General features: G+C 37.1%; 1 protein-coding gene across 1 annotated transcript in view; it reads right to left on the bottom strand.

Annotated features, from left to right (window-relative positions):
- Positions 1-22,244, bottom strand: part of COL19A1 (collagen type XIX alpha 1 chain) — a 219,644-nt gene that overhangs the window by 107,286 nt on the left and 90,114 nt on the right. Inside the window, exons 11-13 of the mRNA XM_088137595.1 lie at positions 10,755-10,799; positions 3,182-3,235; positions 1,339-1,374 (exon numbers count right to left, since the gene is read on the bottom strand). Of these exons, the coding sequence (XP_087993721.1) occupies positions 1,339-1,374; positions 3,182-3,235; positions 10,755-10,799 (135 nt within the window). The remainder of the gene's footprint in view (positions 1-1,338; positions 1,375-3,181; positions 3,236-10,754; positions 10,800-22,244) is intronic.

Here is a 22,244-nt window from a genome sequence, read left to right as displayed (position 1 = left end):
CTCTGGTGTTCAGTCACTGCATGGCCCTTGTGGGATATCAGGACTTGAAAACATCATTATTTTAACATTAGGAAAACAATCTACATTGTGGGAAATTAAACATTCATGTCTAAAGTTAAGAAGTTATGCTTTAAGTGAGGAATTATACTATCTTACAGCCATGCTTATGTGTCTATATGATTTTTTCAGGCCAATTCCAAATACTTTTCTTAGAAAAAAAAGTCCACTGGATCTTTTTTCAGTATTGCTCCATGCTCAAATAGAGAGTAGACAAAGCCAACTATTATAAGCGTTTCTGTGTCTATTAGTTAAAGTTTAATTGACTCATCTGGATTACTAAGTAGGTGACACTAGGGAAAATAAAAACAACATTTTCCCCCTAGGTGCCCAAAATGTAATAGTCACTCTTCTTATTAGTACATAGGTGACTCCCCTGTTGGACCTCAGTTTTCAAACTCTGACTTTATAGAGGCAGGTTTTAAACCCAGTATTTGAGGGGCAATTCTGGAGTGAATGTAGGTTCCAATAAATAAAATGAAATTTAAATAAGGATGTTGCCAGACATCTGATAGCTCTTTGCAATTAGGTTACAGTTGAGCAAGGACTGCTAGACTCCAATCTCAGTTTTCCATCTCTATTACATCTGTCATACCCCCAATAATTTTCCTCTGCTCGAAAAGCTCCGAGAGATACATTTGGCTGCTAGGGGAAAATGCAGCATAAGGGATTGATTTTCCAGATCTTTGAAGGCGTGTCCATTCCCCATGTGACTGGTTTTAAAGCCATCAGGAAAACGATGCTATCTGCATCTACTTCCGCTAGGGCAGTGTTGTCCAAACTTGGCCACTCTAAGATGAGTGGACTTCAACTCCCAGAATTCCCCAGCCAGCCATGCTGGCTGGGGAATTCTGGGAGTTGAAGTCCACTCATCTTAAAGTGGCCAAGTTTGGTCAACACTGCGCTAGGGAAAAGGCACTGCGGCACCTCAGTTGTCCTTCTGAATGCATTACTAAATATGAAAAGTGATAAACAGAGTAACATATTCTTTTCACCTATCAGGTTATTTTGCAAGTGCTTGCATGATCTCATTTCACACAATGAGATAGCCAGAGCTCTTTTGAAGAAAGTGGAAATAGAGTGCATTCAGCCGAACAAATCTAATAGTCCTCTCACTAATTTTATAGGTTGCTAGTTACACATTTTGTACAACTGAGAAAGTGATCATTTCATTTAGCTAGGTAAATTCATCAGTGCAAAACAAAACAAAACAAAACACCATCATATATACAAGCCAATACCTAGAAGATTTCTTCTTTGTTTCCAAATTAATGTACTTACTGCAAGGGCAGCAGGTCCTGGAGGTCCTGTATCACCCTATAATATTAAGAAGAAAGCAAAAGTCAGCAATCTCATATTAGTGCAATTTTTAAAAAATGCCACTACATTTTAAATACTTAGCTTGACATCTATGGTCCACTCAGCATCATTTGAAATACTTAATTCAATATATTTAGTCTCTATTCAATTTAGTTAAAACAAATCTAATGAGACAGTGAAAATTAAAGTGATGAGCAGCCCAAAGTCAGAAGATATCATCTGAGTGGAGATCCAGGCTTATTTGTGGTAGCTCATTTTTCATGGTACAGTATTTTGGTCAAAAATTCGAGGGTCGGCTTATCAGCAAATGGACTTATGTGTAAGTATATACAGTAAGTCTGTTCAATCCTATTTCTGCATCAGCTTCTGTAACTATTTCTAAAATGTCTATCATGAAACTTGGTTTGCATTTCTTCTGCTGTATTTTTGTACACTTTTTCATCATATCCTCCTATCTGAAGGCAATTTCCCCTATCTGTGCATTTTTTGGAAGTAATTTTCATAATGCTTCATTGAAACCACTTGGCAAGGTGCATGTTTTAACCATTTTTTTGTGTGGCAGACTGCATTTCTAAATTCAAAGAAGTGAGCCTGCTCTGCTCATGTAGACTGTCCTGATTCCTAGGAGGAATCCTAAAGGAAGTAAGAGCATTATTGTGATGATGTGAAAGCAGTGGGGGAAGAAAGACAGCTTGTTCTCTCTGCTATCAGTGTTTCTGACTGTGGGTGGTAGGAGGGAGAAGCTCAGATCCCATTCCAGCTGATGTTAATGGTATGTGCCAGTGACATGCAAGGGGGTATATGCAGAAAAGTGTATGTACAAAAGGACATGCATGGTCCTGAACCCACCTACCCTATATGTTTCAGACATTTGGATTAGGTAAATTCAGTTTACCTAATTTAAAATACAAATTAGGCAAATGTCTGCTTCAACTATAGGAGGACTGGAGTGTCAAGGTTTGCTGAGGTTCATAAGTTTTCTGATGAAGGGGAGACATACATTGTATAGGAGTACAAAGCAAGAAGCAATGAAGTGGCAAATAATGAAATGGCAGCAATGAATTTGTGGCACTTTTAAAAGGTCAACTCTTCTATTGTGGCATACGTTTGCCATGGATCATGGCTTCCTTCCTCAGATAAGGAAAGTACTGACTCTCGCAAGGGGACAGGCATATAGATGGGAGAGTCTGCTTTATGTACTGAGGGGAAAGGATCCAGTTGTGGAAGTGATGGTGGGTCACACTACTCTACAAAATACCAAGAGTACCAAATCTGGTAAGCCATGATCCATCTTTAATTAAAGAACACTACAGATGATCAGGTCTAATAATATTAATGGGATAGAGCAATACCTCCAAAGGGACATTTGCTACATAATTAAGTTATTTACAAATGAGGCAGTATAATGACATGACAGATATGCACGTAGTGCTTAGGACTGCAATGTATTTGCACTTATGCTTGCAAGCAGAAGAGGAAGAGGGAGAGGGAGAGGAAAAAAGAGAGAACACGAACAAAACTGGATGGAGATGAGGGGAGGGGAAGAAGTAGTTGCATAGGAGCAAAAGGAAACAGTTATCCTGCTTAGGTAAAACTTGGGCAAGTAACACTTCCCAAGCAGTTGTTAATATTCAGGCTAATCTTCAAAAACATCCACACTACAGCACTGGATGCAGCCCTTAGTATTTCTTGTTCATTCTTTTGTTTTCAGCAATTTCTTCTGTCCTTTCAACTACACAGTCCTCCAATTCTCAGTGGCCTCTTAGTTCAATATAACTATTTGCACGTAGACACACATGCATACCTTTTCTCCCTTTGCACCAGTCATTCCATGATCACCAGTATCACCTTTTAAACCCTATGGAAAAAACAGAAAAGATAAGGAAACATATTTAATTAAGTAAGTAGGAAGAGCCAGTTTGGTGTAGTGGTTAAGGCACCACGCTAGAAACCAGGAGACTGTGAGTTCTAGTCCGGCCTTAGGCACGAAGCCAGCTGGGTGACCTTGGGCCAGTCTCTCTCAGCCTGAGGAAGCAGGCAAGGGCAAACCACTTCTGAAAAACCTTGCCAAGAAAACTGCAGGGAATTGTCCAGGCAGTCATCAGGAGTCAACGCTGACTTTAAGGCATGCACGCACACACAGAGAAAGTAAATAAGACCTTTTCCAAATCAGTCTCAACTCTTTTTGACATCATGGATATGTTTTCTTGGCAACAAAGAAGTGGGTTGCTGTTGCCTTCCATGTGTTTTCTTCAACTGCCCAATCTTGTCTGGCGACCTGGCATTTTATGGAGGTCTCGCATCCAAACAGTAACCAGGCCTGAGTCTTGCCCCTGGTCCAGACAAAGTCAACAAGGCACTGAGACATTATTTAATGAACCAGTATATTATTACAAACATCACCAAAATAAAGCCTTGGAAATTCATAAACATCAAACCAAAGTGATGATCTATCAAAGAGGAACGGAATGAATTACCTGACATAAAGCAATAAATACACATGGAAAACTTATAGCACTTAGGGATAAATTCATCCCAGTTTGCTTTTGTACCATTTTCTATATTTACATATTTCTTTTTGTAACATTTTCTTTATTTTACTTTATTTCTTTTCAAGAAATGGAATGGAAGTTACTCTGGAGACAACTCCTGGCTGTAGTATGGATCCAGCTTGTTCACGCCCAGTTTTTCAAAAGATAGTACTTTTGAATGCCATTTGTTTTACATCTACTAAAAATTTCATGAATGAAAATATCTCTATATCTGCTTGAACCAAACACATAATTCTCAAAAGTAGTCTCATTAAGTATACCAATTAACTCCTATAAAAATACTTTCACATTTTGCTGCAGCAAAGGCTAGAATCCTTTGCAATACATTTTCATGGAATATTCACTATTTGAAATAAATTCAAAACTGTAATCTCATTCCAGCTTAATCCCTCTTGATATACTGAACTAAGCTCCTATTATCTCCTCACAGAGGTAGTTAAAGACATCTGAGCGCTATCACGGGGGTGAAAAGAGGAAGTGAAAGAAATTTTCAACTAAAAATAGACCTTATCATTCAAACAGCATCAGACATAAGGGTTATTAAGCACTTTCTGATACCAGGGAACAATGCCAACTTTCATACATGGAAATGAGCAACAGCAACAGATTTTATTATTATTATTACTACTATTATTTGTGATGCTAGTTTATACAACATTGCCTGAGCCATTTTGAAAAGAGAAAAATTCTGGGAAGACATTAACGAAATAATACAATAAAACGAACAATGCAGAACTCTAACATTGGCTTATATGGGTATGACTGGCACTCTAAAATGTGCCATGTTTATTTCTACAAGAGAAGGAGCATTTATGATTCAAAAGTCCTCGTCCATCTAAAGATTTCCCTAAAATTACTACGTGGTTTTCACGACAAATTTGGTTGAGAAAAATTTGATATTAAAATGATAAGCAACATCTCTCCTATGGCAGGCAAGAAACATTAAATTAGAAAGTGTTCAAAATGCTCATAATTGGGAAACTTCACTTTCTGCACAAATTACATTAATTCACCATTTGGAAGAAATAGTTAGAGGTACATCAGCATTTAAGTAGCCATTTTAAATTAAATGATGGGTTTTAATACATCTGATTTCACTTTTATCGTTCTTGTGCATGTAAGCAATCAAAGAGTTAAATCTAAAGTGATATTTGTTCTGTCAGAAGAAGACAGACCAAGCAAAGAGAAACGAGTAGGGAAAAAATCTTTCTTAATGCCCATGCTTGAACAGCATAAATACAAATTACACTATTCAGATTTCTGAATGGATATTTAAGCAACTGAATTTCTGTGGACTATAAACAAAAACGGTTATGAGATTTCAGAAAGCAAATGGAATATGTACACAAACATACATATTTATCATGCTATTCCCTTTCAGGGTATGCAGTGTTATACAGTGGGCAAGAAAGGAGTAAGAAATACTAAGAAAAATAAAACAAAATAGCTGAAACTACTTAATACCATCATCATTCATATAGTTCTCCATACCTCTCTATCTCTGCAAACCAACCTTGCTTCCTCCACATCCATATGCTGCTTAATATATTGCCTTTGTTCTTTACACTTCCCATTTCTCTCTTTCTGAGGATCTCATCAATTTCATTCCACCAGAGTTTTCTTGGACTTCTTTCTCTCAATCCATTCAAACTTTCTTCATATATTTGTTAAACAATTTAGTCCTATTCATTTGTTTCTGTACGATCAATTCAAATGTTGTACTTAATCCACATTTATTCCACACCCATTCATTTTTCACCCCATTTCTTCTTGTTTTACTACACTTTAAAAAAACAACAACATTCCCAGTCCATTCATTTTATTTTTATGTTTCTCCTTATATATCAAACTCTCACTTCTATATACGCAAATGGGAAAAAGCATGCTCTTATACACAGCCATTTTTGCTTCTTTGAGCAAACACATTCCTTCCTTGAAAGCAACTACCTACTACCTTTCTACCAACATTTGCTTATCTAAAAATTTCTCCATCCATTCCTCCTCTTTACTAAAAATTTTTACTAAGGTACACTAATTCATTTACTTGCTCTAGTTTTTCCTTGTCAAAAAATAAAAAAGCACCTTGGTCTTTGAGATATTAATCCATAGTTCATATTGCACCATTCATGTCTCTAAACAACACACGTCTAACATTACAAGCATTCTTTACATCTTTATCAATAAGTACATTTAAACCATTAAGGCCGCATCACATATCCTTTTCCTCATTTTGCTAAGCATTCCAGTTTGTTTGTTTTTTTTAATGAAAGCTTTACTTCCATCATATACCACTCTTTTTGAATTATAACTAACCTTCAACTCTGTGCTTGCCCAAAGCATTTCATAATTCATTATTTTCTCATCATATTCTTAATCTAAATTAAGATACAGACAATAAACTTTCTTTCTCACATTCTGATATTTTTCAGCTACTTGCTAAAGAGTAAAAATCTGGTCTTGATCCCCCTACCCAGCATAAAACTACATTTGTTGTTGTTCAGTCGTTAAGTCGTGTCCGACTCTTCGTGACCCCATGAACCATATCGTGCCAGACCTTCCTGTCCTTCACTGCCTCCCTGAGTTTGCTCACTTTCATGCTCATTGCTTCAGTGATGCTATCTAACCATCTCATCCTCTGCCGTCCTCTTCTCCTTTTGCCTTCAATCTTTCCCAGCATCAGGGCCTTTTCCAAGGAGTCCTTTCTTCGCATTAGGTGACCAAAGTATCTGAGCTTGAGCTTCATTATCAATCCTTCCAATGAGCAATCAGGGTCGATTTCCTTTAAGATTGACTGGTTTGACCTCCTAGCAGTCCAGGGGACTCTTAAGAGTCTTCTCCAGCACCACAATTCAAAGGCATCAATTCTTCAGCACTCAGCCTTCTTTATGGTCCAGCTCTCACAGCCATACATTACTACTGGAAAAACCATAGCTTTGACTATGCGGATCTTTGTCGGCAAGGTGAAGTCTCTGCTTTTTAATATGCTATCTAGGTTTGCCATAGCTTTCCTCCCAAGAAGCAAGCATCTTTTAATTTCATGGCTGCAGTCTCCGTCTGCGGTGATCTTGGAGCCCAAATAAATGAAGTATGTTACTGCTTCCATTTCTACCCCTTCTATTTGCCAGGAATTGATGGGTCCAGATGCCATGATCTTAGTTTTTTTGATGTTGAGTTTCAAGCCAGCTTTTGCACTCTCCTCTTTCACCCTCATCAAGAGGCTCTTTAGTTCTTCTTCACTTTCTGCCATTAGGGTGGTATCATCTGCATCTCTGAGGTTGTTGATGTTTCTCCTTGCAATCCTAATTCCGGCTTGTGATTCTTCCAGCCCGGCATTTCTCATGATGTACTCTGCATATAGGTTAAATAAGCAGGGTGACAGTATACAGCCTTGTCGTACTCCTTTCCCTATTTTGAACCAATCGGTTGTTCCATGACCGGTTCTAACTGTTGCTTCTTGACCCGCATACAGATTTCTCAGGAGACAGGTAAGATGGTCTGGTACCCCCATCTCTTTAAGAATTTGCCACAATTTGTTGTGATCCACACAATCAAAGGCTTTTGCATAGTCAATGAAGCAGAAGTAGATGTTTTTCTGGAACTCTTGTGCTTTCTCCATGATCCAGCGAATGTTGGCAATTTGATCTCTAGTTCCTTTGCCTCTTCGAAACCCAGCTTGTACATCTGGTAGTTCTCGATTCACGTACTGCTGAAGCCTAGCTTGTAGGATTTTGAGCATAACCTTGCTAGCATGTGAAATGAGTGCAATTGTGCGATAGTTTGAGCATTCTTTGGCATTGCCCTTCTTTGGAATTGGAACGTAAACTGACCTTTTCCAATCCCGTGGCCACTGTTGCGTTTTCCAAACTCGCTGGCATATTGAGTGCAGCACTTTAACAGCATCATCTTTTAGTATTTTAAATAACTCAGCTGGAATACTGTCATCTCCACTAGCTTTGTTGTTAGTAATGCTTCCTAAAGCCCACTTGACTTCACTCTCTAGGATGTCTGGCTCAAGGTCAGTGATCACACCAGCATGGACATCAGGGACATTAAGATCTTTCTTGTATAGTTCTTCTGTATATTCTTGCCACCTCTTCTTAATCCCTTCTGCTTCTGTTAGGTCCCTGCCTTTTTTGTCCTTTATCATGCCCATCTTTGCACTAAACGTTCCTTTGATATCTCCAATTTTCTTGAAGAGATCTCTAGTCTTCCCCATTCTATTGTTTTCCTTGATTTCTTTGCATTATTCATTTAAGAAGGCCTTCTTATCTCTCCTTGCTATTCTCTGGAAATCTGCATTCAGTTGCTTATATCTTTCCCTTTCATCCTTGCTTTTCGCATTCCTTTTTTCCACAGCTATTTGTAAAGCCTCATCAGACAGCCATTTTGCTTTCTTGCATTTCTTTTTCTTTGGGATGGTTTTAGTTGCTGCCTCCTGTACAATGTTACGGAACTCCATCCATAGTTCTTCAGGCACTCTGTCTACCAAATCTAATCCTCTAAATCTATTCATCACCTTCACTGTGTACTCACAAGGAATATGATCTAAGTCATACCTGAGTGGTCTAGTGGTTTTCCCTACGTTCTTCAAATTTAAGCCTAAATTTTGCAGTAAGAAGCTCATGATCTGAGCCACAGTCAGCTCCTGGTCTTGTTTTTGCTGTCTGTATAGAGCTTCTCCATCTTTGGCTGCAAAGTATATAATCAATCTGGTTTCAGTATTGACCATCTGGTGATGTCCATGTGTAGAGTCGTCTCTTGTGTGGTTGGAAAAGAGCGTTTGCTATGACTAGCTTGTTCTCTTGACAGAATTCTATTAGCCTTTGCCCTGCTTCATTTTGTACTCCAAGGCCAAAATTGCTTGTTATTCCGATTACTCCTTGACTTCCTACTTTAGCATTCCAATCCCCTATGATGAAAAGGATATCTTTTTTTGGTGCTAGTTCTAGAAGGTGTTGTAGGTCTTCATAGAACCGGTCAACTTCAGCTTCTTCAGCATCAGTGGTTGGGGCATAGACTTGGATTACTGTGATGTTGAACGGTTTGCCTTGGATTCGCACTGAGATCATTCTGTCGTTTTTGAGGTTGTAGCCCATTACTGCCTTTCCCACTCTCTTATTGACTATGAGTGCTACTCCATTTCTTCTAAGGGTTTCTTGCCCACAGTAGTAGATATAATGGTCACCCGAATTAAATTCACCCATTCCTGTCCATTTCAATTCGCTGATTCCCAAGATGTTGATGTTCAATCTTGTCATCTCATGTTTGACCACATCCAGCTTGCCTTGGTTCATAGATCTTACATTCCATGTACCTATACAATATTGTTCTTTACAGCATCGGACTTTTTTTTCGCTTCCAGATACATCCACAGCTGAACGTCCTTTCGGCTTTGGCCCAGCTGCTTCACTCTTTCTGGAGCAACTTGGAATTGCCCTCCGCTCTTCCCTAGTAGCATATTGGACACCTTCCGACCTGAGGGGCTCATCTTCTGGCGTCATGTCTTTTAGCCTTTTGACATTGTCCATGGAGTTTTCTTGGCAAGGATACTGGAGTGGGTTGCCATTTCCTTCTCCAGTGGACCACATTTTGTCAGAACTCTCTGTCATGACCTGTCCGTCTTGGGTGGCCCTGCACGGTATAGCTCATGGCTTCACTGAGTTACGCAAGCCCCTTCGCCACGACAAGGCAGTGATCCATGAAGGGGATAAAACTACATAGCACATTCCAAATTATGCTAACTAATTAAATCTCCCTATAGTTTTTGCATTCACTCTTCTTACTTTTCCCGTTGAAAAGGGGAAGACTAATGACACTCTTCCAGTTGCCAGGCATGGATGCAGTGCACTGCCACTCCATAAACAATCCATATCCATATTTTAATATATCAGTTATACCCTCTACACCTGCATCCTTATCATTTTTCAGTGATCACACACTTTTCATCTGTTGTTTTTTTTTCTGGAATACTAACATTTATAGCATTGCTATTATATCCCTGACATAGTGTTATCATTCCCATACAAATCTCTAAAATTTTCCTTCCAGCATTCCCTCACTTCAGTGCCAACACTTCACTGCTTTTATTTTTAATTCCATTCACTGAGCTAGAGGTTCCTAGTTTAGTCTTCTTCACCCCCATCCAAAACAACATTTAAAAAGATATTGATAGGTTACAAAAGTGGGCTGAAATAACTCAGTGAAATGGAATAGAGAAAATGCAATGTTCTTTACTTTCAAAAACAGATACAAATCTGATTAAAAACCTAAAGTTGATAAGCTATATCTTAAATAATACAGTTTATCAGGGCACTAAGGACAAAATACATGGCAAACAATGCTAAATAATCATAGAAAGAAATCTCCATTGCTTTTGAAGTATTTGTTGATTTATATAAAATTGTACTGTATTTTATATAAAGTTTTATTGGATTACATCCAATGTTCCCTCTGCTCTGTGGACATAAGAACTTAAGGAAAGTTTTTTATCTTTAGAACCAGTAAAGAGGACATTTTTAAAGAGTTTTCCATCCATCTCTACATACAAGATATCTGAAAATAAGCTTTCCTCTCATTCTGCTAATGGATGATTCCACTGGATTAAAGACCCTTCTTGCAGGAGCGCAGAATGACCTATGTTTCTTACCACTAAAAGAACTTTGGCTAACTGGTGAGTTATCAAATTTTACTAAAAAAGGGAAAGGAAAACTGAAAAGTATAGGAAAAAGAGATTTTCCCATTTGCTTCTTCAAGTGATTGCTAAACCAAACTCTGCAAGTGTATAAATCCACAAAGAAGTGAAATAAAACATACATATCAACTTACATCTCTTCCAGGTATGCCATCTGTTCCTTTTTCTCCTTTTTCACCCTAAAAGGAAAACAAACAAACAAACAAGCAAACACTCAATTAACTTATGTGTTAGAGAAAATATCTTCTTGGAGACCATTGCAGAAACTTTTAATTGACAATTTCAGTATAATCTGTACTTATTACCTACAATACTATATTTTTATTTTTTACTAATTTAATTCTGCATAGTTCTCCCATGGAATTCAAGCCAAGGAATAACAAAATGATTAGATAAAAGCACAACTAAATTTGTTAATGATGTTTTCACAGACTTGGAAAATATTTGTTTCCATCTTCCATGGCATCATCATCACTTACCTCTGAAAAATAGGACTCTAGTCCATACAAATATATGGTACAAGAAGGGTCAATGATTTTATTATTCCAATAGCACCTGATCATATCATACTGATTCAGATGAGATGCACTCCATATCATCAGAAGAACCCTGAACTCCAGAAGTGGTAGCTGACAGTGGAGCTAGGTCTTATTCAAATGATCTTTGTTTTATCAACATGTTAGCCTTTATTTGACAGTTCATTTAATTCCTACTCAAAGACAGTAGTATAATAATCACACACATATATCAATGCCTTAAGAAGAGGAGATAATATTCTTGCTATGGCAGTTTTGCCACATAATCCAAGTCACCACTTAAAAAAAAAATCAAGGCAGATGTCTAGGGAGAAAGAATGTGTGACTTTTGAATAATAAATTAAATGAAACAAAAGGGTACAATTTTGGTATAGGGATAAGAGATGGCTATAATAATGTTCCCCTTATTTCCCTTTTTTTTTTCTTTTTGTTAAGGCTAGGGTTTATCTCTGAAAAGTCCTTGGCACCCAAAGGCAACATCAAGGTACCTCCATCTAAGCAGGGATAATTTGGAGAAAAACGTAATTTCAACACTAAAATGGAAGGATTACTTGCATTTAAGATGGCCCTGTGTCCTATTTAATACAAAATAGTTATAGGCACATCCATCCAGCCACTTTGCCATACTTCCCTCCCCTCCTCTTCTGGAGCCAGCAGAATATTAAATTGCCCTAAATCTTGCTGCCCCCACAGCCCACTTTTATGGTGTATAGCATAGTTTGTGCTATGTTGCTACCATACAACTTTAATGTGTGATATTCTAAGGGCCATGATTGGTTGTTCCCTCAGATGAAATTCTAGCTCCAACCATCATAACCCACTATGTGAAAAACTTTTTTTTTAAGGGGGGGGGAGTGGCTGACAATCCTAGAGAGCAATTGGAAAAATTTCTTTTTGCTGGACTGTACAAAATATTGAAGAAATTTGAAATAAGGATCAATAGTCATCTGAATGGATTAAAGAACAACTTTGTTTTGCTTAAAAAGAAAGAACACAAAGTCGGTTTATTTGGCCAGGGCTAAAATGGGACATGTTGCTATTTTGGGTGGTTCTTTTTGGATTTGCTGATATCTGGACTGGAAAAATGATGTGCATTGAATTTGCTTACATTTAACATGGTATTTAAACTTATCCCCCTACAGTTACTTTATGTATCCTAATTTGACAGCATTTAAACTCGCTTTGCATTTAACTGTCTTTTTATATCCCTCTTTGTTATGTTAAGTTTTAGTCTTTTGTATATATTAGGATACTGGGATTACTTTGTATTTGTTAAATGTGGATTTATTTATAGTTAAGAATTGAGATATGGAATGTTTATTTGAATGGGATATGTTGCTATTTGGGATGGTTCTCTTTGGAACTGTTGGCATTTGGAATGGAAAAACTTTGCAGAGTTTTATATATGTTAATTAATCTTATTATTTTAGGGCTCTGTTTGGACTTTTTGCTGACGCCTGAATTGGAGAAGACATTACTTACTGGATTTTCCTAGTTAAGAGATGAGTTATGGGATGAAGAGTTTTATATCTGTTAACTGAGAGGAGGTGAAGAGATTATGAAATTGTTTATACTTGTGATGAGGGTGGAAAGTTGCTTTCTTAGGGTTGTTTTTTTTTTTTTTGCTTTGCTTTTTTGCCCCTCTTTTTTTTCCTTAGTTTGTATTATCTTTTACTGTTGCAATTAAAACTTTTAATAACATTATTTTGAACGAAAATAAAATTATAAAAACAACAACATAAATCTTCAAGTTAATGCTTTTAATTGTCCCATCCCTCAATCAACTGGGGCTGGAATAAAACAGCTTTCAACTGTTTGCAGAAGGTTAGTTGCTGCACCTACCTTTGGGGACTATTCCAAAGAATAGGGGTTTTCCCATATGGTTTTTCTTTGGCAATGTGTTAAACAATGTGCCTTGTTTGCCATTTATAAATAATCATCTCAGGGTCCAGATTTAATGTTTCATGCAGAAATATGTAACATCAGCTGATTTTTTACGGCAGTGAAGCAAGCGGAGACTCTAAATTGGAGTGACTGCATGAGAGAATGTTTAAATCCTTTCCCCTCCCAACGGCATTTCTCCTGAAAAGACCCCGACTTCTTTTCTCATCGCAGGGTTCCAGATAAAGGTAAAACCTCCACAGGAAAACGAATACTTATGGGAATATGAACATACTTTTCCCTTCATTTCTCTACTCCAAATTGTCCATTTCCCACACAAAAAGTGAACTATAGCTTATTCTACATATCTGTTTGTACTACTGTACTAAGTTTGTTGTCATTTGACTTTGTTAAAAGTTTAGAATAATATTTTCATTAAACATGATGTATTAAAACAAGAACAAATTGCAGGTATTTATATACTGTCCAAGATAAGAAACCTGTTTATACTGAGATATTAAATTACAGATTTTCTACTGATGCATGGAAGGAGGTAAGAGAAGGAGAGAACTCTGAGATTGTTTTATTTAAAACCAGGGTTTAGAGTAAAAGCACTTTTTAATGTAAAGAGCAGTAGCATTTAACCAGTTCTCATTCTTCTCTGATACTTTCTTTGACCTTCACAATTTTATTATGGATTCTCAAAAGTTCATGACAGCTCAACTAAGTAAGAATAAATACCCAGAGGATCACTATGCATTATTAAGAGCACTAATGTTATTTAGTCTTATCTCTCCCCCCGCTCCCCCATCTGATCTGAGCATTGTATAAATGAGAGTGAAAGATATTCCAGTATAGTTACACTATCATAGCTGGGGTGAAAACTTCAAATGACCATTAGATGGCAGAAAGAGATAGAGAAAATCCTTGCTGCCATCTAATGGCCACCCAGTGCTTTTCATGAAGATATACTAGCCGCATTTCAGTAGTAGGAGGCTGTATCTCTCTATGTATTTAATCTTGCTTTTACTAGGAACAAGGATAACTATGGAAATTACAAATGGCTATGGAAATAAACAAATGAAAAGGATCGTGATGCACTACCATCTTTATCAAGGAAGGAAAACAATATTATGTGAAATATGTCAAACTTTTAAATACTTATCTATTTAGAGAAATCAGATCAGAGTATCTTCATGATTCACTGGATTAATTCAGCTAGCTGTATGATATAGACCATTCAGATAAGGTTATCTTACTACCCTGTCATAAGTCCCAGATTACTCCAATGTTACTATCTGGGAGAAATGAGTTTATACAGCATTCTTGTAACAGTGGCCGAAAATAAGAGCCACGGCAGTATCTACGAAATTGTTTTGAACAATAGAGATATTCACAAACCTCTTCAATATGCACATGGAAGACACAGACTGGAATTAATTATATATCAAGGGGTCCCACTGTTCTCTATGTATATACTTGAATATGTAAAACCTGCAGAATAAAACCAAATATTTGCATTTTATGGGTTTTTAAAAGCACTATATTAACATAAATTGTTTTTTAAACATTCTGTGTTTTTTTTAAACATACAAGCCAAACATATGAGATGCCATTTCATAAGATATAGGGGGGTGGAAAGTTGATATCCAGAAGGATTTGCTTACATGAGAATTCAGTGGGTGACATTGTATCTTAATAGTATAATCCATATAGTCAGTGAGACTTACTGAAAAGTAAGTATACTTAGTACTGCAGCAGATCCAATGGGAAGGCCATCCTTAAGAATTGAATGAAACTGCATCATGTGAAAAAAATCCAAAATCTTAGCTGCTAGCTCTCTGAAGTAAGATTCATATTTTGTAAGTCAATACAGTGAACCTGGGACAGCCAAATAGTCAAGAAAGGTTGCATAGCTTGAACAAATACCATATTGCTCAGAGGAAAGATGATCCTGAATTTAAGATGGCACCCACAAAAGGAAAAATAGACAGACAAAAATCCTGGATAATGCCAGCTTCCTCACCTTGTCATCATTTTATACGATCCACTAAATACCAGATTTGTGAAAAAGGCAAATTTATAAAACATTGATAGTACTCTGCTCATTTCTAAAGTATTTCAGACTGATGTCCCACAAATGTGAAATCCTAGCTATCATTTTGAACCAACTGATGACCTGTATTTGAGAAACGCAAAAGAAAATGAGAACAGTATGCTAGGGGAAGGAAAAGAATAATTGAAAAGGGAATCAGAAAACAAAGAACGAAGAACTAATTGTTAGAAGCTCTATGTGTCCAATAAATATTGTGTATTTTCCTTCCTTTGTTTGTCTCCTTAATTCTTCAAGCAAACCCTTTACTTTTTTTATACATAATTCATACTTTTAAGAGCGAGGCGATGCATCTTTTCATAATTTAGTATTGAATTCCTATATTGTCACATAACATGTCCAATAAGAGATAGCATAAATGATACAGCTTTCTTGTAAAAGGCTTCTTTTTCCCTCCCTATTCCTATGCTGTACAGGTCACCCCATTTATTAATCATGAAGAGAATCTGTACTTTTACATTTTACATCCTCGTAGAGAGCACTTGCAATGCTGGTCTAAACCACTGACTCTTCCCAAAGCCTACAAAAAGGAAAAAAACACACTTGCTGGCAATCTGGTTATGACTAACAGATGGACTATATGGCATTTAAGGTCACTTCCAGGCCTAAATTCTATCACTGAATTTGCATTTTCAAGACTACCAATTTACAGCTCCGTATTAATTGGAACCACATTACCGTAATGCCTAGTCATTTCCCTCCAGATGTTTAAATTTAGTGAATTGGATCACTGAACTGAAGTCACAGGCCTTTCAGCTTTTGTTCTGTTTTGTTACAGACAGAAATCCAATATGAAGGCAATCCAGCTTGGAGGCATCTTTGGATTGCATTCATGCTGCCTGGAAACATGTTCTCCCATTAATAAAAATGAAACAAACCTTGAAAATAAAATATTAACATAATCAATGTTCTCCTTCCTCTTTATAGAAATGAAATACCAGGAAAGGGGCAGATATACAATGATCTTCAAAAGTGGATGACATAATCCATCTCCTAGGGAAAACAAAAGCTGGAGGTGCTCTGATAGGTTCGCACAACAGGGTCAATATTTAATCTTACTGTATTTACAGTTTGATTTTTGATTTGATTTTTCTCTAGCTGGAAAACATTGAGACTGTGCAATATATATATATATATATATATATATATATATATATATATAAATAAATAAATAAAAGACCATCTAGCCCATTCCCTTTTCTTTTTATAGGTAGTGAAGAGCCAATCTTTTTCTGTCAGCAGATGACAAATGGAATTACTTTCATGGAATGCATTTTTTAAGATCTCTATACTTTCTGTGGCTTCAGTAGAGTGATGCTCTTTTTTTTTTTTTAGAGGCTGGTACGTACTGTGTAGTCAGTGATTGCAACCATGCCAACTGTGTGGTAGACTGGGGAGTACATTCTGTTCAGCCTGACTTCATACACTTCAGTTTCATTCCATAATGTACAGTATCTGCTACCACTGTGACTCAGTTCATATTCTTCACTTAAGTATTTGTTACATTTTTATCTCAAGCTCAAGTCAATAATGCCCAGTTTGGTCAGGTTGGGGGTGGGGAGCAGTTTCCAGAACAACTTACTTTTCTCCCAATGCTAAAATGGGGGAAAAAAGCACATCTTTGAGACTGTGCGAGTGAGTTTGTAGATGTACAGCAACAGGTCTAGTGGTCAGAGTGATAATAAAATATTTTGTCTTTAGTGTAGTGAGGAAATGGCCTTCTAGGCAGGTAAGCAGTGTTATTCCAAACATTTGTTGAAGTGTTATAGAGACTGCTGTAAGCGTAATCTATTCAGCTTTGATTGTCTTTTTTTCCCAAAAAAGTAAATTCTTGCAGTTATTTAGCTGATGTACTGGACTTTTTAAATACTGAAACCCTATGCTGGCTTACTTATGAGTAAACACAACTGATGACCATTAGGAATTTGTTTCCAAATAAACATTCAATAGGTTGGGCCCCATGCTTTTCTCAACTAGAAGTAAAGTCTTTTTAATCATTCCTTTTCATTTAGACTGAATCCCCCACAGGTATTTCTGAGAGCAAAGGAGTTTACTGTATGCTGGTTTTCTTTCTCTATTTTCTTTCAATTTGTATCTTCTCACAATGTTATGGATACCATTATTCAACCCGGGAAAATCAATACTTGGCTTTAAAGCAGTCACGCTGGAAGCCATGTTCTTTGCTAGAAATACTTCATGGATTTTATATAGATTGAATTATTTCTCCAGAATAGACTATTTGAACCTGAACATTCACTGCTGGAAACTGAAACCAGTGCCTGCACTCTAATATACTTAATTATTTTACTCTTTTCTATGTAAGAAAATGAAACATTGCAAATTAGCGTATGTATTCTCCACTCCATGGAATCTGCTGATCAGAAACAAAATGTGATTTATATACTGTATATTCCACAATTCTGTTCTTATGTGCTCACATTAAGACTTTTTCATCCTCTTCATTTCTGTATCTTCTTTCAAGAAGCATCTTTTATACATATGATTATCTCAAACTAGCCTGACTGTATTGCAATGTATTGCAGACCACTGGGAAAGTGGCTGCTATAAGTTTTTATTTTCCAGTCAGAATATTAGAAATTATATCCATATGAAATCTTTAATCAACATATTATGTTGAACTCATGTTAAAAAATAATACTACACAACTGCTAACTAGAAAACAGCAACACATATTTTACTGTTGCAATATTCTTGTCCTTCCAATTTTTTTATTATGTACTACAAGAGTTGGGTTTACACATAATGCTAAATGACAGATATGAAAATTAGCTACAGTAAGACTTGGGCATACTTGCTCTCTCTTTCCTTTTCTCTGGAGTTGCTAGTTTAGAAGCCTTTGTTCAGTCATAGCTTATTGTTCATTTTAATCCAATGGGCTCTGGTAAACCTTAACTATGGTTGTATTTATTTTACTTAGAGGCTGCCCAACTTCTCAGTGATTCTGGATGGTTTACAATTAAAAGGAAAAGAAATATATATATACACACACACACACACACACACACACACACAGATAAAACGAAACAGCCAAATGGAAGACTACCTCAGCATCACAAAAAACAAAAACAGCAGGGCCTCCGCAGCCATCCCATCCCAAGGCCAAAAAGGTTTTTAACAGTTTCTAAAAAATCATTAAGGTAGGAGCAGATGTGTGGGGGGAATGTCACACCAGAAGGCAGATACCATCACTGACAAGGCAGATTCCCTGGGTCTCTCAAGATGACATTGTTTAATTGACAGGACTTGAAGCATGCCCATTCTGCTTGTCCTCACTGGATGGGCAGAAACATTTGGAGACAGGCAGTCCCTCAAGTAATTAGGCTGTAAGCCATGAAGCCAACTGGAAACCAGTACAGCTCACATAGCAGAGGGGATACGTGAGCATATTGTGACATACCCATCACTGCTTGGCTGCTGCATTCTGCACCAGTTGAAGCTTCTGGGTGGTCTTCAAGGGCAGCTTCATGTAGAGCACATTACAGTGGTCTTGTGAGGTGACTAAGGGATGAGTGACTGTCTGAAGGGTCTCCCCTTCAAGCATATTAGCTGCAAGACCACAAGAGTCGGGGGAATAAACTAAGCTGTGGCTAATCAAAAGCAGACACCTGGTTAGACAATGAGATTTATGTTGATACTTTTGCTTAAGATATCATTATTGACATCAACTCAAAAGAGAGACACTTGGGACACCAGTTGCTGGGGAACTCAAGCTAAAGGGTGCTGTAACCATCTGGATCATACTATGGAAACATAATGGTGGACTAAAAGCAGATCTTTTCTCTGCTTCAGCATAGCTCTTCTAACTTACTATGTGGCAATGGATGCTATGGTGAATTATGGCATTAAATTCTCAGAATGGAAAAAAACACATTATTGGGCAACGTGCCAAGGCCATGAAAAAAAAAAGTGAGGCTGTATCCTGAAAGCTCAACTGCCTTGAGTATTCACTGCCTCAACATCAGTTGGTTTTAATCTCTGTGGCTTCTTTGAGCTTTTACAATATATATTTAAGGTCCAAAAGCAATTACTAATCACATCCAACTTTATATAAACAAGTGGAAGTTTTGTATGCTAGTGACCAATTCAAATTAGGTCATTCAACTTCTCAGCATGTTTGTCTAGAAAGTGTAAAAACAGAGCTTTAAAAAGTAAAACTGAACATCATAAGGTTTTGCTTACTTCAGAATGATTCAGAAGATATGCCTTAAACCTCCAGCAAGTGCAGTATTTCTTTGGTGTTTACTAAAGCAGCCCTTCTCTTTTTCAGGCTTCCATGTCAGCCTGAAATAAAGATGGCACTGCTTTAAGAGTCATACTAACTGATAAATTAACTCCTTAAAGCACCCACAACTTCTTCAGATTCCTGGGGAAGATTAGTGGAAAAAATCTGGTTGCTTAATGAACAGCAGGGAGATATTGTCTTGTGTGAGGTCCAAAGCACTACTTAATACTTTTCAAAGTGTGGAAAGCCCTAGAATATTAATTGAATATTATACTCACAGATGGCCAGACAGTCAAATAGTATTATTGTCTGAACACTAATAAGTGAGGCTCAAAAGACTTAGACTAAGGCTACTGGAAAATGACCTCCATTTTTACACAGAATTTGCAAGTGGCAAAATGGAGTGAACGGTCCTGATTTTTCAGGGGAAGGGTGAATGAAATGGCAAATGGTTTGGGGATTTCGGCAATGGCTTTTGATACCTTCCCTCTTCAACAATGATGCAAGGATAAAATTTGGGGAGGGGTTCTTGCTATCAATTCTCTTAAGTGGCCACCATATCTACCTTCAATCTAAGTACTTCTTGAAATGATGCTTGGGGATTGTGAAAAAAATAATGGAGATGCATGGAGGCAACAGTTTTTAGAGGTTTCTATGCTATTGTTGCTCCCTAACATAGTGTCCAAAGAAGGGGGGGGGGAATGAATGAAATGAACCTTCTCCCTAAACCTTTTTCAAGAACTTCCTTTTAAATAATGCTACCATTCCTTATTTCATATGTCCCCATAAAAATGTTTTGAGATTTTTATGCTCTTATAACATCTCACTTGCCCTCATTTTTAAGGTACAAAATACTAAACAATGTTTCTTTGGGCAACTCCTATACTGGAATGGAATTAACTTATAATAGCAACTGCTCCTAAATTAACTCTATGGGAAAACTGAGAAGATGAGATTGAGAAGATGAGATTTCTCCATGAGTAAAATTTAGAAGATAAGATGAAATCTCAACTTGCAAGATCTCTTGTAATGATTGGATTTTGATTGACTGGCTGATTGACTGATAAGTTGAGATTTCATCTTATCTTCTCAATATTGTGGTTTATTTGATGTGTTGTGTAAACTGTGCCTGCTGTAGTTTATTCAACAAATCATGGCTATAATAAACTTGTGGGCTAGCACAATGAATGAATTCAGCCTTTGTTTTTTCAGCCCTTGGAGATCCATTAAAATTTGCAGCTATACATCCATAAATTTGCCAAGCAGCTTGAGACGTGATAATGTCACTCTTTTGAAGACAACTTAATAATGCAGTTCTTTAAATTGGCGAGTTTTGTCTATGTGGAATATATTATATTACAAGAGATCCAAAAGTAATTGATCTTATAGGATTACAAGGGGTACACCAGAAAAAATAAACTCAGAGGCAGTGTTTATTAGTGCTAATAATTATGAGAGAGATTTTTGAAAAAAAAAAATCCTGGGACCTCTGTTCAGCATGTTCTCAGTTTTAAACTATTGTCCTTTTAATGGTTTAAGCAGGTTCCCAGCAGCTATGCCAAAACATCCTTATGTTTTGCAACTGTATTTTTGGGGACATAATGTCATGACTCTAGATGATGATGACATTCTGACTGAAAAATCTTTGTGTTCAGCTTTCTTCATTTTGGGGCAGTCTTTGAACATGGGTGTTCTTCAATACAAATAGTTTCCTGATTTTCGACTTGATTCCAAGAAGTCTGTTGCAGTATTCCACAATATTATAAGAACTTCTGAGTGTTTAAAAAGAGCTAGCAATCAGCAATTGTTTTCTTTAATTATAATTATAGGTTTTGTAATATACACTGATGTAACAATATTGCATAGGAGTTTACAGCATGAAGCCAGAAGTGAAAAAATAAAAACAAGGTCTCTGGAACATTACATTTTTTTTTAACAAAGGAATAAATGCATTACTGACTCTTCCCAAAGAGAATTTGAATGTACTGTAATCATTACAGCATGGAGAAAAATCTATGCGGTTGCTAAGAGTCGACAATGCATTGAGGTATGTGTTAACACAATGCCAAAGAGTAAAGACTTCAGCAATGATCTTAGAGAAGCAACTGTTGCTGCCCATCAATCTGGGAAGGGTTATAAGGCCATTTCCAAACAATTTAAAGTCCATCATTCTACAGTGAGGAAGATTATTCATAAGTGGAAAACATTCAAGACAGTTGCCAAACTTCCCAGGAGTGGATGTCCCAGCAAATTCACCCCAAGGTCAGACTGTACAATGCTCAGAGAAATTGCAAAAAATCCAAGAGTTACATCTCAGATGCTACAGGCCTCAGTTAGCATGTTAAATGTTAAAGCTCATGACAGTACAATTAGAAAAAGACTGAACATGTATGGTTTGTTTGGAAGGGTTGCCAGGAGAACATGGCAGCATGGCTTAGGTTTGCAAAGTTGCATCTGAACAAATCACAAGACTTCTGGAACACTGTCCTTTGGACAGATGAGAACAAAGTGGAGACGTTTGGCCATAATGCACAGCACCACATTTGGCGAAAACCAAACACAGCATATCAGCACAAACATCTCATACCAACCGTCAAGCACGGTGGTGGAGGGGTGATGATTTGGGCTTGTTTTGCAGCCACAGCACCTGGGCACCTTACAGTCATTGAGTTGACCATGAACTCCTCTCTATACCAAAGTATTCTAGAGTCAAATGTGAAGCCATCTGTCCGATAGCTAAAGCTTGGCCAACACTGGGTCATGCAACAGGACAATGATCCCAAGCACACCAGGAAATCTACAACAGAATGGCTGAAAAAGAAAAGAATCAAGGTGTTGCAATGGCTCAGTC

This window comes from Python bivittatus, unplaced genomic scaffold, assembly GCF_059951505.1.
Source record: "Python bivittatus isolate LINGU-HERP-01145 unplaced genomic scaffold, Pbiv_v1 ctg000020_np1212, whole genome shotgun sequence".
NCBI classification, from domain to species: Eukaryota; Metazoa; Chordata; class Lepidosauria; order Squamata; family Pythonidae; genus Python; species Python bivittatus.
The sequence above is the reverse complement of the archived record's forward strand: the minus strand, read 5'-3'. Positions and strand labels throughout refer to the sequence as shown.